This window comes from Dama dama, chromosome 33 (assembly GCF_033118175.1).
Source record: "Dama dama isolate Ldn47 chromosome 33, ASM3311817v1, whole genome shotgun sequence".
Classification (NCBI taxonomy): Eukaryota; Metazoa; Chordata; class Mammalia; order Artiodactyla; family Cervidae; genus Dama; species Dama dama.
The window spans coordinates 65828176-65846987 of NC_083713.1; the positions used below are offsets into that span (position 1 = coordinate 65828176).

General features: G+C 42.1%; 2 protein-coding genes across 3 annotated transcripts in view; one reads left to right on the plus strand and one right to left on the minus strand.

The window, feature by feature from the left end:
- LYPD1 (LY6/PLAUR domain containing 1) overlaps positions 1 to 11552 on the plus strand; it is a 55422-nt gene extending 43870 nt beyond the window's left edge. The window contains exon 4 of the mRNA XM_061135823.1: positions 10908 to 11552. Coding sequence (XP_060991806.1) covers positions 10908 to 11143 — 236 coding nt within the window. The 3' untranslated portion in view covers positions 11144 to 11552. The remainder of the gene's footprint in view (positions 1 to 10907) is intronic.
- A 42-nt stretch (positions 11553 to 11594) lies between these two features.
- GPR39 (G protein-coupled receptor 39) overlaps positions 11595 to 18812 on the minus strand; it is a 249454-nt gene continuing 242236 nt past the window's right edge. For both annotated transcript variants that reach the window (XM_061135822.1, XM_061135821.1), the window contains one exon: positions 11595 to 12103. In XM_061135822.1, coding sequence (XP_060991805.1) covers positions 11595 to 12103 — 509 coding nt within the window. The remainder of the gene's footprint in view (positions 12104 to 18812) is intronic.

Sequence of the window (18812 nt, forward strand, 5' to 3'; positions counted from 1 at the left end):
CTTTCACTCTCATTAAAAGGTCCTTTAGTTCCTTCTCACTTGCTGCCATTAAAGTGGTGTCATCTGGTATCTGAGGTTATTGATATTTCTCCCACAGTCTTGATTCCAGTTTGTGATTCATTGAGCCCAGCATTTCACATGATGTACTCTGCATATAAGTTAAGTAAGTAGGGTGGCAATATACAGGCTTGATGTACTCTTTTCCCAGTTTTGAACCAGTCCACTGTTCCATGTCCAGTTCTAATAATTGCTTCTTGTCATGCATACAGGTTTCTCAGGAGGCAGGTAATGTAGTCTGGTATCCCCATCTCATTAAGAATATTCCAGTTTGTTGTGAGCCACACCGTCAAAGGCTTTTGCATAGTCAATGAAGCAGAAGTCCATTTTTTGGGGGGGAGGGGGAATTCCCTCGCTTTTTCCATGATCCAGCATATGTTAGCCATTTGATCTCGGATCCCTCTACCTTTTCTGAATTTACCTCATACATCTGGGAAGTTCTCACTTCATGTCCTGCTGAAGCCTAGCTTGAAGGATTTTGAGCATAATGTTGCTGGCATGTGAAATGAGTGCAATTGTATGGTAATTTGAACATTCTTTGGGATTGGAATGAAAAACCTTTTACAGTCCTGTGGCCACTACTGAGTTTTCCAAATTTGCTGGCATGATGAGTGCAGCACGTTAACAGCATCATCTTTTAAGATTTGAAATAGCTCAGTTGGAATTCCATCACCTTCCCTAGCTTCATTCTTAGTAATGCTTCCTTCCTAAAGCCCACCTGACTTCACATGCTAGGATGTCTGGCTCTAGGTGAGTAACCAAATCATCGTGGTTATCTGGGTCATTAGGAGCTTTTTTGTACAGTTCTTCTGTGTATTCTTGCCACCTTTTCTTAATTTCTTCTGCTGCTTTTAGGTCCTTGCCATTTCTGTCCTTATTGTGTCTATCTTTGAATGAAATGTTGCCTTGGTATTTCCAATTTTCTTGAAGAGATCTCTTGTCTTTCCTATTTTATTGTTTTCCTCTATCTTTGCATGTTCACTTAAAAAAGCTTTCTTATCTCTCCTTGCTATTCTCTGGAACTCTGCATTCAGTTGGGTATATCTTTCCCTTTCTCCTTTGCCTTTCACTTCCCTTCTTTTCTCAGCTATTTGTAAGGCCTCCTCAGACAACCACATTGCCCTCTTATATCTCTTTTTCTTTGGGATGGTTTAGTCGCGGCCTCCTGTACAGTGTTTGGGCTTCCCTGGTGGCTCAGATGGTAAAGAGTCTGCCTGCAGTGCAGGAGACCTAGGTTCAATCCCTGAGTCGGGAAGATTCCCTAGAGAAGGCAGTGGCAAGCCACTCCAGTATTCTTGCCTGGAAAATCCCATGGATGGAGAAGCCTGGCAGGCTACAATTCATGGGGTCATAAAGAGTCAGACATGACTAAGCGACTTCACTCCCTATACAGTGTTACAAACCTCCATCCACAGCTCTTCAGGAGTTCTGTGTACTAAATCTAGTCCCTTGAATCTATTCGTCACCTCCACTGTATAATCATAAGGGATTTGATTTAGGTCATACCTGAATGGCCTAGTGGTTTTCCCTACTTTCTTCCATTTGAGCCTGAATTTGCAGTAAGGAGCTGATGATCTCAGTCACAGTCAGCTCCACGTCTTGTTTTCACTGACTACATAGAGCTTCTCCATGTTTGGCTGCAAAGTACATAATCAGTCTGCTTTTGGCACTGATGATGTCGATGTGTAGAGTCGTCGTTTGTGTTGTTGGAAGAGGATGTTTGCTATGACCAGTGCATTCTCTTGAGAAAACTGTTAACCTTTGCCCTGCTTCATTTTGTACTCCAAGGCCAAAGTTGGCTGTTATACTAAGTATCTCCTGACTTCCTACTTTTGCATTCCAGTCCCCTGTGATGAAAAGGACATCATTTTTGGTATTAGTTCTAGGAGATCTCATAGGTCTTCATAGAATTGTTCAACTTCAGCTTCTGCAGCACTAGAGGCTGGGGGGGCATATACTTGGATTGCTGTGAGGTTGAATGTAGTGGACTTACTGTATTAGTATAAACTTCCCTCTTAGAACTGCTTTTGCTGTGTTCCATGGGTTTTTGATTGTTATTCTTTTGTTTTCATTTGTCTCTAGGTATTTTTTAGTTTCCTCCTTGATTTCTTAAATAGTTGATTATTTAATAGCATATTATTTAGCCTTCATGTTTTTGTGGGTTTTTTTTTTAAGTTTTTTCCCTGTTGCTGTTTTCTAATTTCCTAGCATTGTGGTTGTGAAAGATGCTTGATATGATTTCAGTTTTCTTCAATTTACCAAGGTTTACTTTGTGACCCAGCATGTGATCAAGCCTGGGGAATGTTCCATGTGCAATTATAAGCAATGTGTATTCTGCTGCTTTTGGATGGAATGCTTTATAAATATCAATTAAGTCCATCTGCTCTAATGTGTCATTTAAGGCCTGTTTTTCCTTATTGATTTTCTATCTGGATTATCTGTTCAATAATGAAAGTGGGGTATTAAAGTCCCCCACTGTTAGTGAGTTACTATCAATTACTCCTTTTATGGCTGTTAGTATTTGCCTCATATGTTGAGATGCTCCTGTGTTGGGTGCGTATATAATTAAAATTGTTTTATCTCCTTTGATCGATCCCTTGATTATTCAGTTCAGTTCAGTCACTCAGTTGTGTCCGACTCCTTGCGACCCCATGAATCACAGCACACCAGGCCTCCCTGTCCATCACCAAGTCCCAGAGTTTACTCAAACTCCTGTCCCTCGAGTCGGTGATGCCATCCAGCCATCTCATCCTCTGTCGTCCCCTTCTCCTCCTGCCCCCAATCCCTCCCAGCATCAGGGTCTTTTCCAATGAGTCAGCTCTTCACATAAGGTGGCCAAAGTACTGGAGTTTCAGCTTCAGTATCAGTCCTTCCAATGAACACCCAGGACTGATCTCCTTTAGGGTGGACTGGTTGGATCTCCTTGCAGTCCAAGGGACTCTCAAGAGTCTTCTCCAACACCACAGTTCAAAAGAATCAATTCTCCCTTGATCATTAGTGTCCTTCATTGTCTCCTGTAACATTATTTTGAAGTCCATTTTGTCTGATATGAGTATTGGTACTTTAGCTTTCCTTTGATTTGTGTTTGCATGGAATACCTTTTTCCATCCCCTCACTTTCAGTCTTTATGTGTCCCTAGATCTGAAGTTGGTCTCTTGTAGGCAGCATATACATATATACATATATAATATATATATACATATATATATGTACATATATATATTATATATATGTAAGTCTTGTTTTTGTATTCACTCAGCCAGTATGTGTCTTTTGCTTGGAGCATTTAATCCATTTAGGGTGAATATTATTATTAATATGTATTCCCCAGTGGCTCAGATGATAAAGAATCTGCCTGCAATTCAGGAGACCCAGGTTTGATCCTTGGGTGAGGGAAGGTCTCCTGGAGAAGCGAATGGCTTACCCATTCCAGTATTCTTGCCTGGAGAATTCCATAGACATAGAAGCCTGGCAGATTACTGTCCATGGGTCAAGAGTCAGACATGACTGAGTGACTAACACACACACATTCTTATTGCCATTTTGTTAAATTAGTTTGGATTTGTGTTTGTAAGTCTTTTTTCTTCCCTTCCTCTTTTGTTCTCTTCTGTTGTGATTTGATGACTAACGTAGTGTTGTGTTTGGATTTTTCTTCCTTATCTATTGTAGATTTTTGATTTTCAGTATCCATGAGGTTTTTCTATAGCAATCTGTGTATAAAAAATATTGTTTTAAGTTGCCCAATATCCTGCATTTGTACTTTCCTCATCATTGCTGATTTTGATATCATATTTGTGTGCAGATGATTTCCTAACTATGTTTGCCTTTACCAGTGAGTTTTTCCATTCATAATTTTCTTGTTCCTAGTGTGGCCTTTTCTTTTCTGCCTAGAGAAGTTCCTTTAGCATTTGTAGCAAAGCTGATCTGGTGGTGCTAACTCTTAACTTCTGCTTGTCTGTAAAAATTTTAATTTTTTAGTTGAATCTGAATTAGAACCTTGCTTAGTAGAGTATTCCTCTGTTCTACAGAGTATCTGCTGAAAAATCACCTGATAACCTTATGGGAATTCCTTTGCATGTTATTTGATTTTTCCCTTGTTGCTTTAAATATTGTTTCTTTGTCTTTTAATTTTTGTCAACTTGATTATTATGTGTCTTGCTATTTTCCTCCTTAGGTTTATCCTGCCTGGGATTCTGTATGCTTCTTGGACTTGGGGGACTGTTTCTTTTCCCACATTAGGGAAGTTTTCAGGTATTATCTCTTCAAATATTTTCTGGTCTTCTCTCCCTCTCTTCTCCTTCTGGAACCCCTATAATGCAAATGTTGGTGCATTTTATGTCCCAGAGGCTGTAGACTGTCATTTCTTTTCATTCTTTCTACATTTTTCTGTGGCAGTAATTTCTACCATTCCATCTTTTGGCTCACTTATCTATTCTTCTGCCTTATTATTCTGCTGTTGATTCTAGTATATTTTTCAGTTATTATGTTGTTCATCTCTGTTCTTTAGTTCTTCTAGGTCTTTGGTAAACAAGTCTTGTATCTTCTCAGTCTGTGTCTCCATTTTCCAAGATCTTGGATCATCTTTACTATCATTACTCTGAGTTCTTTTTCTGGTAGATTGCCTATCTCCACTTCACTTATTTGTTCTTCTGGGGTTTATTGTGTTCCTTCATGTGGGACATATTCTGTCTCATCTTGTTTAACTTTGTGATTGTGGTTTCCATTCTGCAGGCTGCAGTGTTGCAGTTCTTGCTTCTCTGCTGTCTGTCCTCTGGTGGATGATGCTGCCTAGGAGACATGTGCAAGTTTCATCATGAGAGGGCCTGGTTCCTGCCCATTGGTGGGTGGAGGTGGGTCTTGTTCTTCTGGTGGGCAGGGTTGTGCTTGGCCTGAAGCCAAACAACCAACACAGGAGTCTATACACAGGAGCCTATAGCTGTTGGGAAGGGCCAGGTCTTGGTGGCAGCCTCCAGGAGGCCTCAAGCCAATGAGTGCTCCCCAGAACTCCTGCTGCCAGTGTCCTTGTCCCTGCAGTGAGCCACAGCCAGCCCCCACTGCCACAGGAGACCCTCTCATACCAGGAGGGGTGTTTGGTCCAGGCTCCTATGAGGTTACTGCTTTTCCCCTGGGTCCTGATGCTTACCAGACCTTTTGTGTGCCTCCAAGAGTGGAATGCCTGTGGAATTGCTGCAGTCAGACTCCAGTGGCCTTCAGAGCCAGATTCTTTGGGGCTCCTCCTGCCATCGCCAGACCTCCAGGCTGGGGAGCCTGACGTGGGGCTCAGAACTTTCACTCCTGTGGGAGAACTTCTGCATGCAATATAGTTATTTTCCAGTTTGTTGGTCACCTACTCAGAGGGTACAGGATTTGGTTTTATTGCCATCACACCCTTCCTACTGTCTTGATGTGGCTTCTTTGTCTTTGGATGTAGGATATCTATTTTGGTAGGTTCCAGCATATTTTTTTTTGTCAATGGTTGTTCAGCAGTTAGTTGTGATTTTGGGGTCTTTTTTTTTTAATTTTCTATTTTGGAGTATAACCAATTAACAATGTTGTGATTAAGTCTCAGGTAGACAGCACAGGGACTCAGCCATACATACACATGTATACATTCTCCCTCAATCTTCCCTCCTATCCAGGCTGCCACATGACATTGAGCACAGTTCCCTGTGCTATATAGTAGGTCTTTGTTGGTTATCCATTTTAAATATAGCAGTGTGTACCTGTCCATCCCAAACTCCCTAACCATCCCTTCCCCTCATCCTTCCCCCTGGCAACCATAAGTTCATTCTCTAAGTCTGTGAGTCTATTTCTAATTTGTAAAAAAATTAATCTATCATTTCTTTTTAGGTTCCTCATATAAGGGATGTCATACAATTATTTCTCTTTCTTTTACTTTCCATAGTATGACAACCTCTGGGTCCATTCATGTTGCAGCAAATGGCATTATTTCATTTTAATGACTGAGTAACATTCCACTGTATATATGTACCATGTCTTCTTTATCCATTCCTCTGTTGATAGACATTTAGGCTGCTTACATGTCTCGGCTATTGTAAACAGTGCTTCACTGAACACTGAGGTGCATGTATCCTTTCAGATCAGGTCTTTTCTCTGGATATCTACTCAGGATTGGGATTGTAGGGTCATGTGGTAGCTCTAGTTTTAGTTCTTTAAGGAATCTCCAAACTGTTCTCCATAGTAGCTACACCATGGTTTTGGTGTTTTCATAAGAGGTAAGCCTACATGCTTCTACTCCTCCATCTTGTCTCCATTCAAATTTTACTTTTATCTTGTGTATCCCTTAAGTAATTATTGTAGTTACTTGTTTTTACTGCTTTTGTCTTTTAACCTTCATACAAGTCTAATAAGTGACTAATCTATTACATTTACTAGATATTTACCTTTATCAGTGAGATGTTTACTTTCATATGTTTTGTTGCTAGTTAGCACCTTTTCTTTTCAGCTTAAATAGCCCCTTTAACATTTCTTATAACGTTGGTTTAGAGGTGATGAACTCCTTTAACTCTTGCTTCTCTGGAAAACTCTACATCTCTCCTTCAGTTCTGAATTACAACTAAGCCAGGTTAGAATATTCTTATTTGGGAGTTTTTTCTTTTTCTTTTTTTCTTTCAGCACTTTGAATACAGACATACCTAGAGATACTGGGGGTGAGGGAGCGGTTAAGTTCCAGACAACCAAAATAAAGGAAATATTGCAACAAAGCAAATCACACAAGTTTTTTTGTTTTCCGGTACGTATAAAAGTTATGTTTATACTGTAATCTATTAAGTGTGCAATGGCATTAGGCCTTTTTGAAAAGTACATACTGTAAGTAAAAATACAAGACAAAAGCAATTACAGTGGTGATATCAATGGCCACTGATCACAGATCACTATAAGAAACATAATAATGAAAAAGTTTAAAATACTGTGAGAATTACCAAAACATGATACAGAGACATGAAGTGAGCAGTTGCTCACTTCACTTTTTCACCAGTATACTTGGTAAACTCAGGTTGCCATCAGCCTTCAGTTTGTGGAAAAAAACACAGTATCTGTGAAGGACAGTTAAACAAAAAGAAAGTGAGGTATGCCTATGTGTTGTGCCATTCCCTTTTCGCCTGAAGTTTCTCATGAAAAATCTGCTCATCTTACGGGAGTTCCAACAAGTTGTTTCTCTGTTGCCACTTTTAATATTCTTATATTTTCACATTTTAATTATTATGTGTTTTAAAGTCTTCTTTTGGTTCATCATATTTGGAACTCTCTGGGCTTCCTGACTCTTGATGTCTATTTCTTTCCCCGAGTTAGGGAAATCTGCAGCCAATATTTCTTCACATAAGTCTTCTACCCTCCTCTTCTGTGAATCCAATAGTGTGAATATTAATCCACTTGACATTGTTTCATGAGTCCCTTAAGCTATCTTCAGTTTTTTTTTTTTTGATACCTTTTTGTTTCTTCTGCTCTGATTGGGTGAGTTCATCTGCTTTGTTTTTGAGTTCATTGATCCTTCCTTCTCCTTTACCTAATGTGTTGTTGAACTCTTCTAGAGCATTTTTCAATTCCGTTATTGTATTCTTCAACTCTGTGACTTCTATTTAATACTTTCTTATATTTTTTATCTTTGCTGAAATTCTCACTGTGCTCATCTATTCTTCTCCCTAGTTCAATGAGCATGTTTAAGAGCATTACTTTGAACTCTTTCTCTGGTAAATCACCTGTTTTTCATTAAAATTTTCTTCTGAAGTTTTATTTTTTGGAACATATTCATCTTTTCATTTTGACAACTTGTATTGGTTTCTATGCATTAGATGTAATAGCCACTTCTCTTGAAGGGTTGGCCTAGTATAGGAGATGTACCTCATCATTCAACCCTACCCCAGCTTTTGATTATCTCTTCAACCTTTCCAACTGTCTAAACAGCTTATTTTATTATTTTTTAAACTCTTTCATTTTAAATTGGAGTGTAGCTAATTAACAGTGTTGTGATAGTTTCAGGGGGACAGCACAGGGACTGAGGCATACGTCTTCATATATCCATTCTCCCCTAAGTTCCCCAACCATCCAGGCTGCCGCATAACATTGAGCAGAGTTCCCTGTGCTGTATAGTAGGTCCTTGTTGGTTATCCATTTTAAATATAGCCATGTGTACATGTCCATCCCAAACTCCCTAACTATATCTTCCTCCGAACTTTCCCCCCGGCAACCATAAGTTCATTCTCTAAGTTTGTGAGTCTCTCTGTTTTATAAAAAAATGTTCATCTGGTTTTTTTTTTAGATTTCTCATATAAGGGATGTCATATGGTATTTCTCCTTCTCTGTTTGACTCACTTCACTCAGTATGACCATCTCTGGGTCCATCCATGTTGCTGCAAATGACATTTCGTTCTAAGCAGGCATTTTGTGTAATAGCTCCCAGGAGTTAAGTGTGTGCTGAGGTCAGTTAGTGTCCCAAAGAAGAGGATCTTAGCACCTAGATTCAAGCTGATTGGCAGGCAAAGACCCTGGTAGCAACATTTAAAGAATGCAAATATATACAGTTCTGCAGGGCCACAAGTGTAGGCCCACTGGCCATCAGAGCCAAGTGATTTGGAGATATCCAATGGGAAGCAGTCACAAAAATTAGGGCTCCCATCTTGTATTACTTATCTAACCAGTCTCATCACTTACCCTTAGTTCTATACAGTTAGACTTAAAAATATATCCCCAGACATGTTCTAAGTAAAAATGCAAATAGGAGATATATACAGTATATAGGATGTTATGCTGTTAGGACATGTGCACACACCTTTTCTCCATGGACACATGTAAGTGCATAGCAGTAGATCTGGAAGACGGCATCACAAACTGGTAAGAGTGCTTACCTCTTAGGAGGACTTGCTATATACAGTGCTACAGATTTGACAGCATGCGACCAGAATCTTTGGTTCAGATCACAGCTGCTCTGCTTTCTAGAAGTGTGACTTGAACAAGTTACCTCTTAGGATTGGAGTGAGAGGTCAAGGAACATTTTCAGATTATCTGTCTGAACTTCTTTGCAGTGAAAGATGTATTCAGTACTTGTTTAATTTTGAAAATTTACTTAAAGGGAAAAAGTTTATTGAAGTTGACAAGTGACACTTACTACTTTTAATATTGAAGAATAAAAACATAGTAATAATTTAACTTTCTAAAATGGGCAATGGTTAGAAAATGTGGAGACTGGGAAATCTGTAAATGGGAAACACCCTATAGCATGTTCCTTAGAAATCAGCAGTGCTCCCCGCCCCGCCCCCCCCCCCCCCCCCAACACACACATCCTGTGTCCCGGGCCTTTATCTTACCAGACCAGCTACCTTCCAGGTTTTTCTAACAGTGTAAGAAAATCAACTCTTAAAAACATGTAGTTATAGAAAAGAAATGACATAAAATTGCATGTTTTAATGTAAATCTACAGTATTTCTTTACCTCTCACTTGGAAGTTTTAGGCACTTCAATTGTGTACTGTTTCTCTAGCATCCAGAGTAGCAGTTCTCAAGGGGGAGGGACCCAAATCAAAGGGGGATGCAAACAGACATCCCTGCCGGGAACCCCAGGGAATGGGGAGCCCTGGCTACTGGTGGACTGTGTGTAGCCCATTTGCTACCCTGTGTATCTGAGGGGGATACAAGGCATTCCCTTTGAGGTCCAGCTTTAGTATGACATCGTATGTCCAAAAAGAAAAGTAAGTCATTGATACAAATACAGCCACACACATACACCAAAAGCTATTTTCCAAGCAGTCTTCTCTGCTGTGGGAAACAAAACCATTTTGTGTTTAACTTGGGTGGCTTCTTTGCTATATACAGTGCTACAGATTTGACAGCATGCGACCAGAATCTTTGGTTCAGATCACAGCTGCTCTGCTTTCTAGAAGTGTGACTTGAACAAGTTATTAAATTTCCCTTGCCATCCCCATCTGTTAAATGGGCATCATCTTAGGGGCCTCCCTTGTAATGTTGTTGCAGGTAGTAAATGAGCTAGTCGCCATCTGGAGCACCCTGGCATCCAGGAAAGTATTTAATAAGCTTACCTATTACTTGAGCAAATGCCCATCTTTATAAAGTCAAATGATTATCCAAGACACCCTAACTGGATAAGTATGCTACAATTTGAACATGATACATGAGCTCAAGATGAGCCCCTGGTTTTATTGAGAAACCCATGTGCCCACACAGTATGTGTTATTGTGTTGGCTATGTAGGGCTGACTTGGCTAATGGCCACGTTTTAAGGGCAAAACTTCCCTTGGACTAAGGCAGTGCTCAGCACACTGTTAGCCAGACCCCTCCTTCACTGAACCCACAGGGCCTCTTCAGAGGGATCTCATTTATTCCCACTGGGCTTTGGTCTTTATTGAGAGAATTCAGGATTTAATAAAAAAAATCATTGTGAGCCATCTCTGTGGCCGCTTATAAAGTAATAACAGATAAGATCTTAAGGCTCAGCTTGTCGGCCTCTCTGGCATGAGACAGTTTAAACCAAAAAAAGTAAATAAAAAGCTCTGTCTAGTACACAGTGTGAATTCCGACTTTAAACAAAAATGAACTTTGATAGTAACAGCTCTTTATTCACTGGTATTGGCATCTCAAATAGCCTTGAGAAAAATTGTCAAAAGCAAGTGAAACGAGGCCTGCCTTCTTCACTGCACAGGTTGTGGAGTTTGGATGCTCAAGGAAACAACCTTGAGTATCTTCCTGGACCCACCAAGGTTCTGGGCTTGTGGGAGGAGTAAGAGGAAGTGCTGTCCCCGGGCTTTAGACTCAGGGGGCTGCGGTCCTTTGGCCGGCGCAGGCAGGCTGACCTCGCTCCTTTGGGTCTGTGTTGCAGGAATCATGTACCGCAAGTCGTGTGCGTCGTCGGCAGCCTGCCTCATCGCCTCGGCTGGGTACCAGTCCTTCTGCTCCCCGGGGAAACTGAACTCTGTGTGCATCAGCTGCTGCAACACCCCTCTTTGCAACGGGCCCCGGCCCAAGAAAAGGAGCAGTTCTGCCTCGGCCCTTCGGCCCTGGCTTCCCAGCACCATCTTGCTCCTCAAGATAGCCCTTTTCTCGGCACACTGCTGAAGGCGGAAGGAGATGTCAGCCCCTCCTGCATTGTTCTTCTGGCCTGCCCTCCCCTGCTCCCCGAGATTCTTCTGGGTGTCCTTTTATTCTGGGTAGGGAGGGGAATCTGTTCTTTTAGTTCCTTTGGAAACAGAGAGCTCAGTGTAAAAAAAAAAAAAAAAGGGAAAGAAAATCCTTGTGAGCTCTGAATACATAGAGCTTGAATTTTCGATGTGTCCTTGAAGGAAGGAAGGAGGTGGGGTGCACATTGGCCCCATCTGTAATCAGTTGAGGCCAGGCTGGCAGAATCAGCTCTCAGCTGATAACTTCAGTGGCTGGCTGCTCTTCCCAGGCCGGTCTTCCACTCCTGTCCCTGACGGGAGCACGGTTTCTTCTATCACTGCCGCGTGAAGGTAACATGGCTTTCGTGTAAGGAGTGCTGCTTAGCAGTCCAGCCTGCCTTCCTCCGCAGTCACACTTCGTGCTCCTGGAAACCATTCCCGGTGGCAGGGTTGGCTGGTTTCATCTCCAAGTTGGGTTCTGGTGACTCACAACTCAGCTCCTGAGGCTTAGACTCGGGCTTGGCCTCGCTATGAAAAGTGCTTAAGAAAACCTTGTGAGCTCTTGCAGAGGAACCGCTGCGCCGGGAAGCCGGGAAGATGAGCGGGCGGCGCGCGGAGCGGGCGCTGTCCGCGGTGGAGGCCACGTGGGCACGCCGCTGCTTCTCCTGGTTGGCGTGCGGCAGCGTCAGGCGGCAGCGCAGCACCTGCCCGAACACGCTGCGGAACTGCTGCGACGACACGTTGTACAGAAGCGGGTTGACCACGGAGCTCAGGTAGAAGAAGGTGTCTGAGAAGGGCAGGAGGATCATGTATGCCCGGAAGTAGGACTTGGTCCAGTCGTGCTTGGGTTTGGCCGCTGCCATGATCCTGCGAACCTGGTTGGGCATCCAGCAGACGGCCAAGGTCACAACAATCAGCCCTGAGCAGGCAAGAGGGAGGGAGAAAAGAGGAAGCAAATCATAAGGCTGATGACAAAAAATACCCATAAAATATTTAGTCCCTCAGTTCTGTGCTTACTGGCAGAGAAATGATACCAATTTTTCAAGTTGTGTTTGATGGGCTTTTTTTTTTTTTTTTTTTTTTTGCCACTGGCAAAAAAGAATTTAACACTGTTTTCAACGCCAGGGGAGTTGATTGTGTTAAAGACCATTAAATGCTTTAGACAAGTTATTTATACCTGTTGATACCTGTTAATTTAAAAAGTGTTTTCATTGCTGTTAGTGTATCTAGAAAAATTTTATGTAGTCCATAAATCTTGTTTTGTCCTTTAAAAAATAGGTGGATACAGTATAGCCATATCAAATGAAGTAATATTTGTAAAGAATGTTTGCATAGAGGTGATCCAGTGATATTTTGAAGACAAAGGGATGTGGCATTCTTTTGGTAACAGAGAATTATATTTAGTGACATTAATTGTGCAATCTGTTTCAGGGGAGGCAAAACCAGGAGTCACCGAGAGTGTGTTTTGGACATATATTTAGTAGGCATGCACACCTGTAATTACAATATTCATGTCTGCAATAGCACTTCTGTTTCTTTTCAGATGTTTTTAGCTGTGTCGTATCTTCCACCCTTATTGGGGGGGGGGAAGTAATTATACAAAAATAATGGAAAACATCTAACTTCAGGTTCGTAACTCACTAGTTCACTTTTTGTTGCACTAAGCTGTACTGTCAGTGGCCCAGAAAAGATCGGGCCCTAAAAAGATGCCCCCCAAGAGGACCTAAAGTTGACTACATGGACAGACGTTTTCATGCCCATGTGTTTGCATTCTGAATTACACCATCATTGCTCTTTTTACAACCTTTGACAGAGAAAAAGATGCCGTGTGGTATTTGCTATCACAGTATTTATCCACAGTGACCAAAAGCATCAGGAAAACAGCAGAGGAAGATCAGGCACCTGCAGAGCACGTGCTCTCATCTCTCTAGGCGCCAAGACACCAAATGTAAGTTGCTACATAAACAGCTGATATCTTAGAGCTGTGTTTTGGATTTTTAAGAAATTCCTCCTCCCCTAAAGAGGAAGAAAAATTCATTCACATTTTCATACCCTCTGATCTTCTAGGAAATTACAGAGACGTGAGTGTTGGCAATGACCCCTCCTTGCCTCTGATCAATAGTAAATATTTCATTAATGTTCCAGGAAAAACAGCTCTCTTTACCCATCTGGGGCTGGCCCTCCCACACACTCTCAGGTGAGCATCCCTTGCCCAGTGGCAGAGGGGCCCTGGTTATATTCCCTGGCACTGAAATTCCCCAGTCCCCCCATCAGTAAATCCTTCCACTATCCCAGCTGTCAGCAAAGAGGGCCCAGGAAACCTGCTCCCCTTGTTAATTTCCAAGGGTTTCTCCTGTCCAGATTCAGCCCGAACTTGAAATACAAACCAATTTGCTTCTTTCCTTTGAGTTTCCTACCCTTTTCTACCCTTAGAACACTCAGTAAATCTAAAAATAAACTAGGCAAAGTAACATATCGATCTGATGAAAGGCAAAAAAAAAAATCACCTTAAGCGTACATTCTGAAACACCTAGTTACAGCTGCTGGATGAGAACAAAAATCAACATTTTTCTGATTATCAAAAAAAAAAAAAAACTGCATGGTAAATCAAGGAGTTTTTTTCTCATTGCTCTGAGAGGGATGGGTGCATCCAGCCACCTGCACTATTCCAAGTGGGTTCTTATTCTTGTGTCTCCTTGTTTTTATCTCATGTAGCTCCGACTGAAAAATTCATCTCATTAATTGTAAAGGAGCCAGGTAGCTCACTTTACCTAAGGGGAGCCACATATCTTTACCAAGTTTTCAATTTTTTCCTCTTCCTTGCCACTGAATTTCTGAAAACAAATAACAACCATCTTCACCGAAGGTCTCATCTCTTAGAATATGGAACCTGAACACAGGGTTTTAGGTGTGTTGCTATACTCCACTGTGGGAGGTTGTACTTCGGGAGGCAAGAAAGAGCCACCTTGTAGTTACCGTGGGTTGAACCTAGTACAGCTTCTAAAGCAAGGAGAAAGAAAAGGCAGCTGTGTGGGCAGAAGGAAAGAAGTTCTACAATTTTGCTTCTCCTGTCCGTCCTCTTGATCTCTTGTTTGCCTGACCCTCATTCTCCCATTACCTTCACCCCCTTTGCCTGGTATCAGTTGTCCTTGAACGACCATCCCATCAAATGAAGCCAGAGTTCCATGAAGGAAAGACCCAGCGTCCCAGGTAGGAGGCCCGGGGTGAGGGCAGATGAAAGACTCTGGCTGGTTTACACTTTCAGCCAGAATAGAATTCTTGGTCCAACAGTTACAGTAGTAAGTAGGGGGGACCTTAGAACAGTTCTGGGGTCCCCAACCTCTGGGATCTAATGCCTGATGATCCGAGGTAGAACTGATGCAATTGTAATAGAAATAACATGCACAGTAACTGTAACGCACTTGAATCATCCCCCAACCTCTGTCCATGAAACAAAACCAGTCTCTGGTACAAGAAAGATCAGGGACCGCTGCCCTGGTTTGAACAAGTAGCAGAAGATGGGGAACCAGACTAGAGATTTTCCACTGATGAGAAAAAAGAAGGCCAAGTTTAGACATGAAAGAAAATACAAATTTGGGGAACAAGGAACTTGGTTAGAAATGGTCAACGTCTAAAAGATGAGGCATCAGACAGGTCATGAGATGTAAGCAAGAAGGATGCTAATTGCTTACTGTGTTTTCCCTCTGTTAGTTTCAATACTTAGTGCTCTGTGCTAATTTCCTGTGCATTTCTCATGCCTGCTAAGATAAAAACTGCTCTTATCTTCATTTTATAGGTGAGGATATTGAGTCTCAGAGGTTAGTTACCCAAGGGCTATAGCCAAGTCATATGCTTATTGGACTTCAAAATCCACAACCTATATTAATTTCTTTCTTGGACACAATATTTTCTCTCATTTTCAGTATGAAAAATAAAATACAAGAAAGTAAACATGAATCCCACTATACATAACAGGTATTAAGTAGCACTGTCCACCATAACTGTGCCATATCTTGTCATTTTAAAATCTCAACCACATTCAAAAAGAGGTGAAGTCAATTTTAATCCAGTATGCCACGAATATCATTCCACACATGGTTTCAATGTGTTAGCTAATCAAAATACTTATACAGTGTTTTACATTTTTTTCTTACTAAGTCTTTGAAACCCAGTGTAGCTTTTATAGCACATTTCAGTTGGGACCAGCCTCCTGGTGGCTAAAGGAATCCTTCATTCCCCCTCCCCAAAGCAGCAGGGCTCCTTCTTTCTTCCTCTTCCCAGTCCTGCCATTGCCCACTACCCAGCCACATCCCCAGAGAGTCCTGCCAAACCAAGGAAACCCCAAGGAATCTCTCACCCAGCCTGTATTTATCCTCCTAAGAGCCTGACAGTGCAGGTAAGCCAAGGTTTAATCTGGATCCTATTTCTGATTACACATTCTCAGCTATAGCATAGACCAAGTCCATCCAATCTTTTCCCATAAAGCCTTCCCTATAAGGGATGACAAATTATTTAAAGCCTAAATTCTGAAAGCACACAATTTTACATTCTAAGCCTTGCATAATCATTCTGGAATAACACAGACTGTGCCGAATAACCTGCCAGAGCTGCTCGAATAAACTTCCCTATCTCAACTGGAGGTGGGAAGGTAACTGGTACCGTTCCTCTTGTGCTTTGAAAGATGATTTTGTGCTAGGAAAATGAAGCACTGGCCACACAGGTACAGCCAATGGCCAACGTAAAGTGTATGCCCATAGACAGTGTGATATACAGGTTAGCCTTGGTGAGGAGAAAGGAATCAAATTAGCCCCCTTATAAACTTGTTCTTTTATATTAACAGGTAAATTGCTCATGTTTACGTTTGAAAACAAAAGTTCACTATTTTAGATGACACATTGCTGAGAATAAACACCATGTCCAACAGTAACGTTTTATGTTGGTGGTTTACAACTGGTTCAGCGCCCGTCTCCAGAGCTGAGACAAAGCTTTAAAATTGTATTCACGCCTTAATAGAGTATATTAAAGATTTGACCAAATTTACGTTGGGCTGCAATCAATTTGGACTTGTATATTACATTTGGAAAAATCTATAATGCTGTGGTCTGTGTAGTATAATGTGTAGCGTGCAGATAAATGACTTTAGTGTGAACTTGAATGACGATCAGTGAACTGAAGTCAGTCACAAAAAGCAGGTAAACTGTTCTAAGGGAACTGTTGATAGATCTGTGTTGTACTTCAGGTTTAGGAAAAGCTTCATATCTTACCTGTTTTTCCACATAAAGTACTTCCATTTTTCCTCCTTGATCACTACACTGACAAGAGCCATTAGATGGTGACACAGAGTTATTCTCAGCAGAGTAATGTTGTTTAAAATACAGAAGTAATGCAGATGTCCAACAGCGTCCCACACTGCAGCCTGACATTTCAACAGCATTCAAGTCAGCCTGCCTGGTTCAGTCTTCAGAAGTGCATTAAGCTATGCCGCCTGGGATGTGGCAGCATCGTACATCTGACACTGTCTCCTCTCCCCTCCAATCTTTAAAGTGAAGGTAACTATTTGTGAGTCCCTTAGAAATGGCTCATCTTACAGTCATCAGAAGGAGAACCTGGAGACCAGTTAGAGATGCCCTTGTCCTACACGAGACAGAACTGAGGCTAAGTCATTCGCCTAAAAAGATCTCACAGGTCACGGTGGCAGGACCCCTGTTACCTTGCCACTCTGCTCAAACACTGGATTCCACTTGAGATTGACAAAGAAGGCCTTCGTTATTTTTAAATGTAGTAGGATTGTTTTGTCTTTCTCTTTTTGACTCAAGGGCTGACCATTCACAGCGTAGAATGCAGTGAGAGGCAGGTCCATCTCAGACACCAGTTAGCATGACACCTTCAGACACTGGATTCTGCTTTAAAACCAAGTCTCTCAAGAACTGACACATGATAAAGCTCTGGAGCACATATATTCCCCCCAAAGGAAGTTGAAGTTTACCCGAAGGAGCTGAAGAATGTTTGCAAAACAAAATATGATTCCAGGTGATGACCTGATGAGCAAGTCTATAAGGACACCATCTAATCATCCATCTGTCCATCCATTTGCCTCCCCCCACCCCCAATCTATCTTACATAAGCACGTGCTGCCAAAGAATACATAGCTTCTACTAAGCAGAAAAGATCTGGAAATTCAATCTTCCCCCAAGCAAAGGTATTTTGTGTGATTTCAAGAAATCTCAAAGATTGACTCTTCCACCCATCTCATTGAATCATTGAAGCCTTGGGGAATGTTGAGAATGATTTAGAATTTCTTTGATTAGTAGAGTTCTCCATCTTCTTCCTGCCTTATAATATTCTAACTTCTCCCTAACCCTTACCACAGTAAGCAGGAGTAAGATACCCCCTATCCAAGGCACTGATGATAAAAAGCTGAGAAGGATGAGGCAACCAGTCTGGTGACTTTTTACAAAGAGTCATAAAAGCAGACCCTAGCTAGAACATCATGGCAGCAATGAACAATGCTGGCTGGCCTTCCCACAGGTGGGAACACTCACAATTAAAGGAGAGTAAGAGTGGGTCAGTTCGGCCTTCCCTGGTGGCTCAGTGGTAAAGAACACGCCTGCCAAAACAGGTTCGATCCCTGGGTCTGGAAGATCCACTGGAAAAGGAAATAATAACCCACTGTAGTATTCTTGCATGGGAAATCCATGGATATAGGAGCGTGGCAGGCTACAGACCATGTGGTACCAAAAGAATCAGAAAATGATTTAGTGACCAAACAACAGTTAGTTCTCCTGGAAAATGGCAGCCAGGTCAAGAACACAGCATGAGCGGAGATGGAGGAATCAAGGGCCACGCCGCTTTCCGAGCGCTGCATAGCTCCGTGTGGCCAGAACAGAGGGGTGGGTGGAGATGGCGAGAGAGCAAGTGCCTCAGGGTCTGTGGGCAGTAAATTAACCCACACCCAGAAAGGTGGGGGACATCTGCCTGTCAACTGACATTTAAACCACAGTTGCTAGTGGAAAGTAAGCATATGGCTATTTGAATGAAGAGCCAGGAAGAAACAAGTATTTCCAGTAACAGGCTTTAGCGTTTTCTTGATTTATATCTTTGTGTTTGCCAGTCTGCTCCTGCCAGCCAGCTGAGACACCGATCTCACTCTCTGACTTTGACTCCAAGAGCCCAAACCAGTACCAACCTTGACTTAGTCTCTGACCTCTAAGACAAGCTATGAGGGCTCCCCTCATAGCTCAGTTGGTAAAGAATCCATCTGCAATGCAGGAGACCCCAGTTCGATTCCTGGGTCAGGAAGACCCCCCTGGAGAAGTGATAGGCTACCCACTCCAGTATTCTTGGGCTTCCCTTGTGGCTCAGCTGGTAAAGAATCTGCCTGCAATGCAGGAGACCTGGGTTCAATCCCTGGTTTAGGAAGATCCCCTGGAGAAGGGAAAGGCTACCCACTCCAGTATCCTGGCCTGGAGAATTCCATGGACTGTATAGTCCATGGGGTCCCAAAGAGTCAGACACGACTGAGCAACTTTAACTTAAGATGAGAGTTCTCAAAGAGGAGGTTCCTAGAATAGCAGCATCAGCACTGCCTGGAACTGGTGAGAACTGTACAAGCCAGACCTGCTGAATCA